Raw genomic sequence first — 15,649 nt, 5'->3', positions numbered from 1 at the left:
CCATGTAGACACTGATTTATATTTGACAAAGGAAGCAAGAGCACTCAGTGGAGGATAGTTCCTTTAACAAATCTGCCAGAAAACCTGGAGAAACGTGTGCAGACTAATGACAAGTGGATGCCTGTCTCACACCACTCAGAAAAGTTACCTCGACATGGGTTAAAGACCTAAATGTTAGATCTGGAACCATAAAACTCCTGGAAGAAAATAGGGAAAAAGCTCCTTGACATTGGTCTTGGCAATGCTTTTTTGATAAGACACTAAAAGCATATGAGCTGCCTGTCTGGCTCAGCTGGAAGAGCATGGGACTTTTTTTTTTTTTTTTTAAAGATTTTATTTATTTATTTGAGAGAGACAGAGAGAGGGAGCATTAGCAGCAGGGAGAAGAAGGGCAGAGGGAGCAGGAGAAGCAGACTCCCCGCTGAGCAGGGAGCCTGATGTGTGGCTCCATCCCAGGACCCCGGGATCATGATCTGAGGGCAGATGCTTAGCTGACTGAGCCACCCAGATGCCGCTAGTGTGTGACTCTTGATCTTGCAGTTGTGAGTGGAGTCCCATGCTGTACATAGAGATTACTTGAATAAATAAAAATAAATAAATAAATAAAAGCACAAGTAACAAAAGAAGAAAAATCAACAAGTAGGACTACATCAAACTAAAGCTCTTCTACACAGCAAAGGAAACTGTCAATATAATGAAAAGACAACCTACGGAATGAAAAAATATTCACAAACCATTTATTTGGTGCGGTTAATATCTAAAATATATAGAGAATCACGTAACTCAATAACAACGAAAAAAGCCCAAACAACTTGATTAAAAGATGAGTAGAGGAACTGGACATTTTTCCAAAGAAGACATACAAACAGCCAACAGGTATATGAAAAGATACTCAACATCGCTGATCATCAGGGAAATACAAATCAAAACCCAACGAGATAATCACTTCACACTTGTTAGAATGGCTAGACTCAGACAAATATAACAAGTGTTGGTGAGGATGTGGAGAAAAGAGGACCCTTGTGCACTGGTGGTGGGAATAAGGAATCAGTTCAGCTACTCCTGAGGTTCTTCAGAGAATTAAAAATGGAACCACCGTGTGATTCAGCAATCCCACTGCTCCAGTGCTGTCGCTGAGTACATCCACTCACACATCTTACCAAGGGCATCCTGTAATCAGCGGGGGGAGGTGGCTGGAAGATGGGTCACATGCCTGGTGCTACCTGGTGGAGAGAGCATCTTCCTTCTGTCACTGCACTCAATGTGCATGCTTTTGAGGACCTCTCCCTAGTGGTGGGCGTGGCCGCGACACCTCCACAGCAGAAGAGAGATGCGTCATGAGATACCTGCTGCGGCATGGATCATGCCCCCCGAGTCCCCACATGGGCGCTCTAGCCCCCAGCACTTCAGCTGTGCCTATATCTGGAGGTAGGTCTTTACACAGGTAATGGAAAGAAAAGATGCTCATCAGGGTGGACCCTGACCCACTATGATGTGTGTCTTTCTAAGAAGGGGGAGTTACGACACACACACACATCAAAGAGGCAACCATGTGAGGACACAGGAAGAGGAGCCCTAGAAGGAACTGCCCCTGCTGACACCCTCCAGAACTGAGAGGCAATCAATGTCTGTTGCCTGTGGTGCTTTCTCACAGCAGCCCCTGGGGCACACATGACACCAGAACTTAGTGATGCCAGGACATGTTAGGCCATGGGGCAGCCGAGTAGCGGCCAAGAGACGTACATGTGCAGGGACTTCTGGGCCTTGGCGGCCTCCTCCTTGGAGCTGTAGCGGACCACGGCGTTGCCTTGAGTCAAGTTCAGGTGGAATGTGACGAGAGGCCCGTGCTGCAAACACAGTGTCCGCAGGGTAGAGCCATCGATCTGATTGAGGAAGCAAAGGGGGCGGTAACGAGCTTCCTGGGACTTCTTCCACGACATTCTTAAAGAAAACGTATATGACCCTGGTGTACTAAACACTGGGAAAATGTCCGTTTTTCAAAGGGCTTAGTGTGGAGGACTTTACGATTTTAACCATTTATGCCTTGTCATTTACCATGTACTTTTTAATACTGGATGTTTCAGTTATATTTCGTGAATTCCAAAAATGAGGAGAAAGTAAAGACCCCATTTTGGTTGTGGCCTCCCCACCCACCCAGCTGGGATACATCACACAGAGCCCCTGGTTCCTGGCAGCCCCACAGCCCCAGACCCCGGGAAAGGGGAGTGCAGGACAAATGAGTCTTCAGTGGGTATAATTAAAGGCAAGTGACTCTGTCTAAAAGGTAGACTCTTTAAGCCTCAAAAGAGTAAAACGTAAACAATCTGCCAGGAACACGGGCCTGTCTGCCTGTGGCTGCCCGCACCACCTTTGGGTCCCCGTGAGGGCCCCCTGCACGGAGGCCAGCATGCATGGGGGACAGTGGGAACCTGCCTGCTCGGTGACCCCCACGGTGGGTGCCTGTACCTGGGGCGTGAGGTTGCGGAGAACGAGCCAGCTGCTTGTCCGTCCTGAGGTGTCGGTGCTCCATGCGGAACCTACACGAGCCAAGGGAGAGCCCGGTCAGCACGGCCACCAGAGGCTTCTTGCTAACACGTACGGTAGCACAGACCCAGACTGCCACTGTTAGCTCTAAGTCTTTCTCAACCTTTGAAAACCCATGTTATCTTTTTGGTTTGGTGAACCCAAAACCACAATTCCTGCTGAGGTGACCCCCTGGGGGTCCCGTCTCCTCCTCTGCCCCCACGCCCCTTAGAATCAATGCTCTGAATGCTGGGTGCTAATACAGCAGACCCACAGAACTATTACAGGCGACGGCAATTTTCAAATTATTTGCAACTGGTTTCAAACTCAGCTTAAGTTCCCAGCACATGTCTTCCATGCCTGCAGCTTGGGGGAGGGTGCTGATGGAGGCCAGCAGAAGGGCAGCCCTGGGATGCAGTAGCCAGTTCACACTGGAGGCCTGGTTTTGTTCCTGGCCTGGAAAGCCCCTTGCTCCAGTGAAATGTTGTGGAGAAGTAAATACCAAAGTGGCAATTGAGCCCTTTGTGCTGGCTGAATGTACCTCCTCCAAGGGCCCAGTGTAGCCCCTGGAGGGGTGCTGTGACTGCCAGGACTGCCTGCCTCAGGACACACTGGAGCCCAGGATGGAGGTGAAAACCATGGCAGCTGGAGCGCTGGGCAGATGGCTGCCCTGACAGTGCAGGGTGCCTTGGCCTGTCCTAGGCCCTCCTGGGTTCTAGGGGCGGGGACAGCGTCCTTACAGAGCAGCAAGAGGACAAGATAACAGGCATACTCATTCCCTAAAGGGCAAGCCGAGCAGGCCCCGAGCCCCCCGCGCCCCTCCAACCTGCCCCATTTGCATACCCGAGGAGTAGGAGCTGGTCCAGCCGAGGGGGCTGGCTCCCCAGGTGGAGGAAGGCTTGGGATTGCTTAGCCCTGGAGGCGGCCTTGTGGGTGCAGTAGTGTTTCTGGGCACCTTCCACAGTTCATGAGATAGAGAGGCTTGCGTGTGGGAGGCAGGGCCAGAGGACCACGTCGATTTCATGTCTGACAGTTTACCTAGAAAGGCAGAGATGCAGAAGAAGACAGAGAAGAAAAGTCCCCTCAGACTCTGGGAAATGTACAAAGTGCTCTCTGGCACCAGCGGACAATACCAAGTAATGCGTGCCGGCATGAGAACCATGGGGTATGTGTCCTCTTGAATCCTGGCCCAGAGACTGTGTGCCTGTGCCCTGTGCCCAGGGGAAGCCTCGCCAGGACTTCTGATACGAATTTGCTAAGTGTGCCAGAATTCAAGTCTGCCACGGAAAACAGCATTTTTGTAGTTTGAGGTTAAAGTTAACTTATTGACATATTCTACTGGGACAAGCAGTTTATAATGGAACAAATTAATCAAGATCAAAGCCTAACATGTAGATCTTTTAAGCTATTTCTTTAGGTATCACAGACCCTTTTCAAGGCAACACCTCCTGACAACCCACAACTTTGAGATGAGCCTGCTGGGCCACACGGTAGAAATGGACGCATGTGGCCCAGCTGCCAGGGGCTGAGCGTTTGACATATTAGTACCTCCACTGGTGGGGGAAGAAGGCTCACTGGGAGGAAAAAACAAACTGGTAATGACTCTGAGCTCTGGTGTTTCTGGAACCCAGGACTTGGTTGGGATGTGCACACACCTGGACATGTGCCAGGCCTGCCTCACCCGCCCCACGTGACCAGGACAGGAAGTGCTGGTGGCAGAGAGGTGGCTGTTGCTGTGGTCTCTGGATAGCACCGCAGCGACCAGCCCAACACAAACTGCATGAAGTTCCCCTCCACCCCTAGCCACTGTGACTTCAAACAAACAAATGCTAATCTTAGCCAAGTTGTCACTGATGAGAAAAACAAAAATGCCAGAAAAACTGCTGGAGATTCAGGGAAAGTAGCCCTTCTCTTTAGCTTAAATGATCATGGAAGTATTAGAGGTCTACATACATCTCCTCTGTAAATGTCAGAACTAATAAACATTAGAAGGAATGAAATAGTCCAGAAGTTCTCTCTCTCTTTTTTTAAAGAGTTTATTTATTTATTCATAGACACCGAGAGAGAGAGGCAGAGACACAGGCAGAGGGAGAAGCAGGCTCCATGCAGGGAGCCGATGTGGGACTCGATCCCGGGTCTCCTGGATCACACCCCAGGCTGTAGGCAGCGCCAAACCGCTGCGCCACAGGGGCTGTCCCCCAGAGGTTCTCTTTTTTTCAGTAAGATTCTAACTAAACTATATGTTGAATCACTGTATTTACACCTGAAACTGTGTGTTAACCATGCTGGGATTAAAATTAAAATATTAAATTGACTGGAGTGTGGGGGAGAAAAAGGATGCTAAACTATATCAAAACGACTTTCTTCCCTAGGTACTAATATTATAGGAATTCCAATAGCATCCTTACATTGGTTTAAAAAAGTCTGCATGACAAGGTTTGAAGGAATGCAGAAATGTACTGAGTCTAAAATATATTTCTTACTTCAAGGACTTCTAAAAGTCTAGGGTAACAAAGAAATAATCCAGACACAGCACTGATCCGAGTGATGGGATGTGGCCATACTTCCTGGGACCTACTCTTGTCTCCTCCATCGAATTCCATGCAGATGTTGTCTGCACATTCTGAGCCCTCATGTCCCCCTTTAAACCATGGGAAGGGCAGGGGAGGGGTGCGGGTCTGTGTGGGCAGAGGTGCCCAGGCCCCCTCTCCGTCACACCACATGACCCCCTGGCTCCGGGCTAAGTGGGCAGACGTCAGGGGAGGCCAGTGCGTACCTGCAATGCTGGGCGCGGGCGCGATGCTGCTGAAAGAGCGACCGTAGCCGGAGGCACTGAGCGGCCAGGCACTCGAGGAAGGCAGCGCGGCACTCTGAGATGACGGTGGGGAGGACCCTGCAGAAGCAGACATGGCACTGAGAGAGGCGGCGGTGGGCGCACTGGGGCAGCCCCTGTGCCTGGAGGTGTGAAAGTGCCACCTGCCAAGAGGGGGTCTCCTCCGAAGGGGCCAGTTTTTGTCGGGGGCTGACAATACGGGCGTGACACAGATGGGGGCACGGCTGGGGCAGGCAGGTCCCGGGGCCCAGCAGGCAGGGAGGCCAGGTGGTAGAAGCAGCCTCTCAGAAGCAGGGCTCCAGGCGGGAGAGACAAGGATGTGCAGCAGAATGCAGAGAACCATCTGGAGTGTGAACCGATCTCACGAACTCCCTCCCAAGGAGAATGAAACTCATAGTACACGGTGCTCCCTATTTTTTTCACGCCTCAAACAATATTCACAAAGCTAAAAACCAAGAAACTCCAAGCTTTTTGTTACACATTTTGCTGTAGGAAGACCAGCACTTCATTCTGATCCAAAAGTCTCAGGTATCCACCAGCTCCGGTCCAGGCTCTCCCTTCTGACATGGGCATGAGGCAGAGCCCCATGCAGGGGCTAGAGGACTGTATCCCCAGCCGCAGACCCCTCCTGTGCAAACACCTGCTCATGTGCCTGGGAGGGAGGCTGGCGGGTGTGGCTGCCCCTGCTTGGCTCCCTGCTGTCCGGAGTCTCCAGGTCAACCCCCCCCCCCCACCTCCCAGGTTTCTCTGGGGAGAGTAGAAAGCTGGGGAATAAGGAGGGTCAAGCAGTTCTGACAGGGTTAGAGCAGGACAGAATCAGAGCTCTTGTGATTAGGAAAGTGACTCCACTGATGTGTGGGACATGAGCATATGACAGTCTGCTTGTCATATTTAGTTCCACAAACAGAATCTCACAAGACATGGAAGGGCCCCCCCACCCACGGAGGTGCACCAAACAACCTCAGGAATACCCTTCACAGAGACTACCAGGCATGGGGGACCTCTCAGACTCGCGCAGTGTGTAACCTGCACAGCTGTCTACAGGTGCCCTACAGTGATGGATCTCCTTAGAATGAGGGCACTAGAACTCATGAACATTAAAACTGATTTGTAATCTATAGGTCTGCAATTAAAAAGAAAAGAAAACAAAACAAAACAGTCCTACTAGTATCTTAAGCTTACATCTTAAACTCCCCTCTTTCATTTACCAACAAAATATAATCACCCCAAGATCCCAAGATTAAAGATTATTTATTTAGCCTTCTGTGGTATTTATTTATTTATTTTTAGATTGTATTTATTTATGAGAGACACACAGAGAGAGAAGCAGGTTCCCTGAGGGGAACCCAATGCAGGACTCGATCTCAGGACCCTGGGATTTTGCCCTGAGCCAAAGGCAGATGGTCAACCACTGAACCACCAAGGTGCTCCTGTGTTATTTTTTTTAAATTTAACAATGGAGTGCTTAGATTTCAACAGTGCTCTACTCAATGCTATGAAATGGCATGACTGTACTTCACCATCCTGGTTAATGTTCACTTCATACAGATTACAGCTGTACCCACCATCCAAACAAATACTGTAAACATGTGAATTTTAGTATCAAATCAGAACTTAATGGCAATAAATGAAAAACAAAAATGCAAATTAAGGCGACACCTACTATAATTGATTCTTGACAGAAAAAAACAGAAAGCTGCATTAAAAAATATATAAAATAAATAAGCCAGTATCAAGAGGTTAATGGCTATTCTCCTTGTTTTCCTCCTAGGGCACAGTTTGATTTTTTTTGTCTCTGTTCTTCTTCTTTTTTTTTTTTTAATTTTATTTTTTCCAAGAACAGATTTCATTGCAGGCACCCTCGGGCGAGGTTCCACGACTCACGGGGAGGGGGGGAAAGAGAGTGAGTCCGGGAAGTCGCGTCAAGACAAGGTGGCAGGGGGTTTACATAACGTTGTAAGGCAGAATGGTTTCCTATTGGTCGGTTCATCTGCAAAGGGAGGATTGCAAGCTGACCAGTCAGAGCGACTTTCACCATGCAATGGAAGGATTGCAATCCAACCAGTCAGAGTGACCCTCACTATGCAAAGGAAGGATTGCAATTCGACCAGTCAAAGGTGACTTCCTCCTCTGGGGTTTGAAGGGCATTGGGTTCGGTTGGGGAAGTCCAAAGGGGAGGTGTAAGGGTCTGTGTCAAGCTGTCAGTAGGCCATTGGTCCATTGGCGTCCCAACTGGAGGTGGTGACAGGAACCTCAGCCATTTTGGGGTATCCACCATCTTGAGGAGTTTCCCTTCCCGCCTGGCCCCAACATTCTGACCTTTTGTTTTATATAATGGTGTCGGGGGCTTTCTGTTTTTTAGGTCAAGCTGTTTAGTTAAAAGTACGATAGCTGGGGGTGGGTGGGGAAAGCAGTCAACTCAGTTGGTGAAGCATGCAACTCTTGATCTTGGGGTTGTGGGTCTGAGTCCCATGTCTGGTGTAGAGATTACTTAAAAATTAAAAAAAAAAAAAAAAAAAAAAGCAAAACTGGAGCATATGGCTGGCTCGCTTGGGGGAGCGTGTGACTCTCAATCTCAGGGTCATGAGTTCAAGCCCCACGCTGGGTGTGGGGCCTACTTCAAAAAAAATTTTTTTAAAAAGTGTAAAAATTAAGGAACGTCTGGGTGGCTCAGAGGTTTGGCACCACCTTCGGCCCAGGGTGTGGTCCTGGAGTCCCAGGATCAAGTCCCACGTTGGGGTCCCTGCATGGAGCCTGCTTCTCCCTCTGCCTGCCTGTGTCCTTGCCTCTCTCTGTGTCTCTCATGAATAAAGAAATTTTTTAAAAAATTTAAAAAATAAAAAAGATTTAAAAAGTATATATATATATATATATGTATGTATATATGTGTGTGTGTATATATATATATATGTGTGTGTATATATATATATGTGTGTGTATATATATATATATATAAAGATGGCTTTTGTGGCTCAGTCTCCGAGGAAGGTCAGCTAAAGGGGCTGCCTGGAAGTTCCTTGCGTGTGGAGAGCAGCACATCACACTCTGGAGAGAGGCGGTCAGCAAGGTCTGGCCTTTGCCATCCTACTGGACTGTGGCAGTGGCATTATTACATACCAAATCTATGTACAGAGAAGTTCTGTATGTTCCTCTTCTCCAAATAATGAACCATGAGGGGCACAGGAGCAGAGGACCAACAGTTCTCCAGGGCATGCAGGAGGAGCCTGGTGGGAGCTGCCTAAGACTGGCCACTGACAGCCCCCAGAAGTCACATGACATCACGTGAGCTTCGAGGTGCCCAGGCTGGACCACTGCCTAACTCTTTACCTTGGAGCTGGAGACTGTGCTTTCTCATCTTATCCTGACACCAGTGCCTCTGTCTGCCTATCTCTGTCTCAGCCACGCTGTACTGGAGGTCAGCTGCTTGGCCCTGCCCTTAGAATTCACCTACTTCTCCAGGCCGCCTTTGTCACATCATGGCATGCTTGTGCAAATGTGGAGGTCACCTGCAATGCTCCAGGGGACCACTGGAGGACCCACAGGGCACTAGCAGGAAGCTCTGTGCTACACTGAGTAACCTCAACTCTTTCTGGGGTCTTTCAATACCTGGGTCAGCGCAGTCTGTTCACACCTGCCCACGATCCTCAAAATACCCCAACGGACACTCCTGCTGTGACATGACCCTGCTGCCACACTCACAGGGACAAGCACTGGGGGCTGAGTCTGACTGCTGGCTTGTGACTCACCCTGCCCCCTGGCATCTCACACAGGCTCCACTTCCTGTCCCCTGTACCACTCCTTCGTCCCCAACAGCAGGGCTGCTCTAGGAAGCGAGGCATGCACAACATTGAACAGGATGATCTGTACTTCTGCTGGCTTTCTACCCAAACCACAGCAACACCTAGAAGCCTGTCACTTTAAAGAACCATACCTTTCTCTCCCAGTCTCACTTTAAGTGGGAAACCCGAATTAACATTCTGGGACCGAGTGGTCTTACTGGGGATGAGCGTCTGTGGCAGCCTACCTATTCCCTCCCACTATTTGGATGTCGGCGCTGGGTGGGCCTACCTATTCCCTCCCACTATTTGGATGTCGGCGCAGGGTGGGCACTTCCAGAGCTGCTCCATCTACCCTTCTCAGCATCATGCCTGACAGCGGCATGTACGCCTCCATCATCACAGCTAGCTCCTCACTTCCTCCTGCTGGGTCCAAGGCTGACACAGGGTGAGCCCAGATCTAGCACCACGATTGTGCCAGGAACACAGTGCTGGGGACGGATTTCAGACTTTTTACCAGACGTTGTGGAAGGAAGCAGATTGGGGTGGAGAAGTAAGTAAGGGGTCAATCTGCCTGCAGTTTCAATAAATTTTAAGTGGGAACCTGTTCACTGAGAAGCTTAATGGTTAATATCGGGATCTACTAGCACAGGGCTCAGAAAGGATGTGTTCATAAACCCAGCAAATCAATCTCCATTTTCACCATTAGCACTATCTCCAAATGGTGAGAAGTGCTCACAGATGTGTCTCACAGCATCCCTGCCCCACAGCCCACACGCCACCCTGGCGCCTCTGAACGCACGTAGGAGGCCTTCTGTGCCAAGCAGGTCGAGTCCCGCTATCCTCACCTCCACTCTTGAGGAGGTAGCGGTTGACGTCCTGTATGGTGGTATTAATGGTGGGCCCAGTGGGGACGCTTCCAGGAGTGACGTCGGGGTCGTTCTCGGGATCAATATTCTGAAGTCCTTTCCATGGAACTCCAGGATGGAATTCTGGAAAATTCCAAACAAAATGGAAATCAAAACACGAGTACTACAATATCTTCACACTCTTTCATGATAATTCATGGAAATTCTTATAATCTGCTAGTAAGAATAGAAGACACATCCTTCACTTTCTTTCAGTAAATCACCCATCCTTTGGAACAAGCTAGAAGTAGGGACTATAGCGGCCACATTAAGAGAGTGTTCAGATGGTGTGGAGTCTAGAAACAGTCTGGCCAGATGAGATACAGCATCCATTCTCCTTCCACTCCCCTCACTGAACTGAGGGACTACAGAAAAACGCTGGGTGCTAACCACTTCCCAAATCTGTGCGACAAACAGATTTCTAGGGGAAAAGCCAAAGCTATGGGGTTCATGTTTCTAGGATTCTTAGTTCAGATCCTGGCTTCTCTGGAGCAGAGTTGCTCTCCTCAGGCTTGGGGCAGCTCTGATCTGCTGCTGCACAGAAGCGTTGCACACTCTTACCTGGGGGCCAGTTGATGCTGGAGCCATTGGAGATTTTATCACTGTCAGATTTGGCACGTGACCAGCTATGGGGAACAGCTACAGGAGGACTGGCTGGTGACTCACTGTTCTGGATTAAATCGTACCGGCCATAGGAGTCGTCGATGGAGGACTTAGCTGGAGGCCCAATGCTTAGACCTCCAGGGATAGCACCTGTGGGGACAGTGGGAAACAAAGAGCTGAGTGAACACGGGAGCTCCTGACCCTCACTACTAGGCACCGGGCCCCGCCCCTTTCAGAGGTACATGAACCATCAGACTTGGTTTGTCCAGCACTCTCTAGAGGAAGAGTAACCATTTTGGTTAGCCCAAACTTCATCTGTGAAAGACTGAAATTGTTTTACTTATTTTTTAAAAATATTTTATTTATTTGAGAGAGAGAGAGAGAGAGCGAGCGAGAGAGTGCAAGAGTAGTGGGGAGGGGCAGAGGGAGAGGGAGAAGCAGACTCCCGGGTGAGCAGGGAGCCTGATGTAGGGCTCCATCTCAGGACCCAGGGATCTTGACCTGAGCCAAAGGCAGACACCTAACCGAGCCACTGAGGCACCCCTCTTCTTATTTTAAGATTTTATTTTTAAGTGATCTCAACCCCAACATGGGCCTCAAACTCACAAACTGAGACCAAGAGTCGCATGCTCCACCCACTGAGCCATCCAGGCACTCCAAGACCAAACAAAATTCCTTAAGAACCATTTTAGTTTCTCAAGTTGGAAACCTTGATAAAACACAAACCCATACCATTGAAAGCAGGCCTGTGCCATTCTGGGCCAGCTTATGAGTCTCTGTGGTTAGAGATGGACTTTGCGGTTGTGTGTGTCCTGCCCTCCTTCTGTAAGGACACTGGGTGTATGAACACAGAGCCCTTATCTTCTGGACTGGACTGCCTTGCCAGAGGCGATTATGCTCTCCTGCCAAGCCAAGGAAAGTGCCCCGGTAGAGTGTGAGGATTTTCTTGTAGAATTAACGGTTATTAATTTTTGTTTTTCCTTTTAGAATATTTATATCAAGAAAGAATCATATGTCTATTACATTTTTCCTATTTATGCTATCAGGAAACTGGGAGCTAAAGTTAACGCTTAATAGTGAGGTCACCTCCTCTAGTTATCAGCACTTTTGCTTCTTTTTTTTAAGCATTTGATTTTCTATTCTGTTTCATCATTTTACTGAAAAATTTTTTTCTCAGTATACAAATTTTTTATTGAAGAACACAGGTATCAATAACAAATATGCAGAGTATGACCAATGTTCTTTGTTGCTCCGGGGTATTTTCAACTCCTGCTGGGTTTATAGCAAAGACCTGAAGATTGAGGTTTCAGAAAGTTTGACCACAGCCCAGCTTACACACTCTGTGATCGAATTCTTAGACAAGAGACTCAGTGGGAGTGATAGAATGAGTATGCTCTACACCTGGAGAGTCAGCAGTTGGAACAGGCATGGCTGGGCCACAGGCACCCCAGCATAGACATACCATGCTTGCTGGGGTTCTGATCGAGGGGAGAAGCAGCACCGGGTAAGTTGTCCATCGGGTTGGGGTGTGTCCACTGGGGGAGACGTGACTGGGACTGGGACGGGTCCTTCACCGACAAACCACCAGTCATGTCCATGCTGTTGACATTCATGTTTGGGTTCAGTCCAGCTAAAAACAGAAATGCTGTTAGCATATGCCTACTCTTCCTCTAGATTTTATTGCATTCTAAAGCTCTCCTGGAGAATCAATCCAAGTCTTAACTCATGGCCACATACTTCACTCTAATTTTTAATGCTGATAGAAAAACTTTTGTCCTTTATTTTTTTTTTTAATTTTTTTAAAATTTTTATTTATTTATGATAGTCACAGAGAGATAGAGAGAGAGGCAGAGACACAGGCAGAGGGAGAAGCAGGCTCCATGCACCGGGAGCCCGACGTGGGATTTGATCCCGGGTTTCCAGGATCGCGCCCTGCGCCAAAGGCAGGCGCCAAACCGCTGCGCCACCCAGGGATCCCCTTTTTTTTTTTTAATTTTTTTTTAAATTTTTATTTATTTATGATAGTCACAGAGAGATAGAGAGAGAGGCAGAGACACAGGCAGAGGGAGAAGCAAACTTTTGTCCTTTAAACAACATGTTAAGTTTCCAGGAACATTATTCCTGAATTAAGGTGAAATGGAAATGAACATTCTCTGATTAAGTAAGACCAACAACTCTCTTCATTTCACATGTTTCAGAGTTAAACATGGTCCCAGTGCTCCTCAGTACCCACAGAAAGACAGTGCAAGTCCAGACAATCTGGAAAATCTTTTTTGATCTTAGGATATCTTAGGGAAACTCACCAGATCAATATAACTCTTTCAGAGTTCTGACAGTGTTCTAAAGTAGCACCTCCAGAACAATCTAGTAGCAATAATGCAATTCCACTTTGACTGAACTTACTTTTTACTAAAAGTCTGCTCTTCAGGACTTTAAATATCAAACTCATTTTAAGGACTTGACCTACTGGAGAGCGTCGGGGGCTGCTGCCTGCCCCCAGCTGGAGTGCATGCCAAACCTGGGTTTTATTTCTCACAGCTAAAGAACCTGCTGCTGTATCTGGCAACACCGTGCCAGGTTACTAAGGAGAGGGAGGAGGATGATAAAGAGTCCCTGATGGGGCCACCAGTTATGAGCTGGACTGAATGCTCAGCTGGTGGAGAATACTCGGCAGGTGCGCACCCTGGGATCCACAGACTGTACATCTTGGTACATGAGTCAAAGTTAATCTCTACTCCTAAGCAAAGTATCAATCAGGTTTGTTCTTGGCTTTAAATCCATGACGGCCAAGTCAAATGCCTACAGGGGCCCAGTGGCTGTGAAGTGGGCCTGGTGGGGATAGTGGCAAATACACACACAACTCTGCAGATGAAACAAAATGTCTGTGCATGTTAGATGCTGCCTGGAGCTGCCTGTGTGGGGTTCACACGGATGGCAATCTTCACTTCCATTTGTACAGATCCAGTCAGGTGAGTGGACAACAAGGCTGGGCTCTGGCCTGGCCTTTACAAAGCTTGGCCTGAACCTATCTCCCCAACTTGCATGCTCATATTTGGACCCCCACCCACAACTTAGCACGACCACCCTGGACACTCCCTTTCCTCTGTTCCAGGCTCTTGTCACTGAAGTCCAGCTCATCTGGGATCCACGCTTAGCTCCTGCACTGGGTTCTTCCTTCACCACTTAAGGTGAACACGAGCTTTCCCTTCTCTGCAGCACTGCCTATGAAGGTTTTCATTATTCTATGCCTGATCTTCCCGTGTGGATGACAAATCCCAGCAGTCAAGAGACAGCAGAGCAAGGAGACTCTGTGTAACCTCTACACTCAATGTGGGGCTTGAGCTCACAACCCCGAGAGCAAGAGTCACATGCTCTACTGACTGAGACAGCCAGGTGTCTTGCTACTTATTTTTAATACATTTATAAGTCTAATGTGAATATTATAAAATATTATCAAAATATTTTTCATCCAATTTTGAAGAGCCACTCTACTAATGCTTTCATGTGTGCTAAGGAAAAATCCTTAAAAGGAGAGATTAGTGTACTTTATTCTCCAAAAATAGGTTGAGAGGCCAGATGGACACTAGAAAGCTGAAGCAGAAGTGTTTTAGAGTAACAGACAACAGAAACTGTTTCTGAAAGGACTCCTAAACATGTCTCACAAAGGGCACTATCCTGAGAACTTCATGTATTAATTCAATCTTTAAAGGACCCCATGAGGTAAGTATCTCCACTTTAGATGGACAATTGAGGCAGAGCCAGTCAGGCAAGTCACCCAAGGAAGTGCTGAGCCAGTCCTGGTGGAGCTGGGACCTGGTATGGTGGGCATCTCCCCAGCCAGGCCTTAGTCACCAGACTGTCCTCCTCTGTGCATATAAAGGGCTGTGAGCATGGGGCAGTGAGAGAGGGACAGGATGATCACATTCATCAGGTTCATATTATGGACATATCACATCAACTGCATGTCAAGAGAATGTGGTTGTACGATTTATGGCTCTTTTCAGGGCAGTATCATGGAAAGAGGACCATCAGCCAGTAGCACACTCAACATTATGCAACTGGCTTTTGCTCCTTTGGATATTTATTTCCTGGGTTTCTGGTTCCTTTTGTCCTGTAGCTTCACACTAACAGCCAACTGACAGACAAACCTGAGAACTTCTACCAGTTTCTGGATTCTTACGTCAAATTGTTTCACACGTATAATTGATTTACTGACATATACCTCTCCATGACATTTCCTCATTACTAAATGCAGTTACATAACCTGTAACAAACCCCTCCTGGCTGGCTTGTCTGACCTGAAAGGCAGCATCGTTTCTTTTGTTGACCTGAGGGTTTCATGTGTTGAGCACGCTTCCTACAGGTCAACACAGTCATATGGATTTGGCAGGCTATACAAACCATCTTCTACACTACAGGATGTGTATGGACAACTCCTCTGCTTTCCAAGAAGTCTCTGATTTGTAAAAATCTAAATACCTTTATTAGTAAAACCATTATAAACTCATCCCTGAAGTTAGGTTGGAGGATGGTGGCTGCTAAAAAAGCATAAACCAGGAATAGAACAGACTGAGTCAACAATAGAAATGAGGGAATTCTGGGGCTTTCACTGGTGCTACTTTAAAAGATTTTATACTGGAAAGTATTTATGGCCATAGCAGAATTTTGCTCTGCGGAAGAACGGCCGATGCTGCCCCCTTACCAGGAAGCCCCAGCAGAGCGCCAGCCTGTTGTGGGTAGCGGTGGGTCCCACCGCCGGGACTCACCGAGAGGGTAAGGAGCAAAGGTGCTGGGTGAAGACTGCGGCTCTTTGGTCTGCAGGTCAGGCAGGCCGGGGGCCTGGGGGTGGGGGGGGAAGCTGTCCATGGCCGATTTGCCTGCAGAGGGGTGCAGAGACAGGTGCGGCGGGGGCGGCGGCGGCTTCACGAGCAGGGCCTGGGCCAGCTGGCGCTGGTGCTGCTGGATCTGCTGCTGCAGGTTAGTGATTGTGCGCGCAACCTGATGGC

General features: G+C 48.3%; 1 protein-coding gene across 1 annotated transcript in view; it reads right to left on the bottom strand.

Annotated features, from left to right (window-relative positions):
• The window catches only part of TNRC6C (trinucleotide repeat containing adaptor 6C), a 103,877-nt gene that overhangs the window by 4,787 nt on the left and 83,441 nt on the right, over positions 1-15,649 (bottom strand). Inside the window, exons 14-21 of the mRNA XM_041726439.1 lie at positions 15,410-15,641; positions 12,106-12,273; positions 10,602-10,793; positions 9,981-10,124; positions 5,300-5,416; positions 3,367-3,561; positions 2,467-2,537; positions 1,744-1,883 (exon numbers count right to left, since the gene is read on the bottom strand). Of these exons, the coding sequence (XP_041582373.1) occupies positions 1,744-1,883; positions 2,467-2,537; positions 3,367-3,561; positions 5,300-5,416; positions 9,981-10,124; positions 10,602-10,793; positions 12,106-12,273; positions 15,410-15,641 (1,259 nt within the window). The remainder of the gene's footprint in view (positions 1-1,743; positions 1,884-2,466; positions 2,538-3,366; positions 3,562-5,299; positions 5,417-9,980; positions 10,125-10,601; positions 10,794-12,105; positions 12,274-15,409; positions 15,642-15,649) is intronic.

Source organism: Vulpes lagopus, chromosome 12 (assembly GCF_018345385.1).
Source record: "Vulpes lagopus strain Blue_001 chromosome 12, ASM1834538v1, whole genome shotgun sequence".
Classification (NCBI taxonomy): Eukaryota; Metazoa; Chordata; class Mammalia; order Carnivora; family Canidae; genus Vulpes; species Vulpes lagopus.
This window is presented reverse-complemented; position numbering and strand designations above follow the sequence as displayed.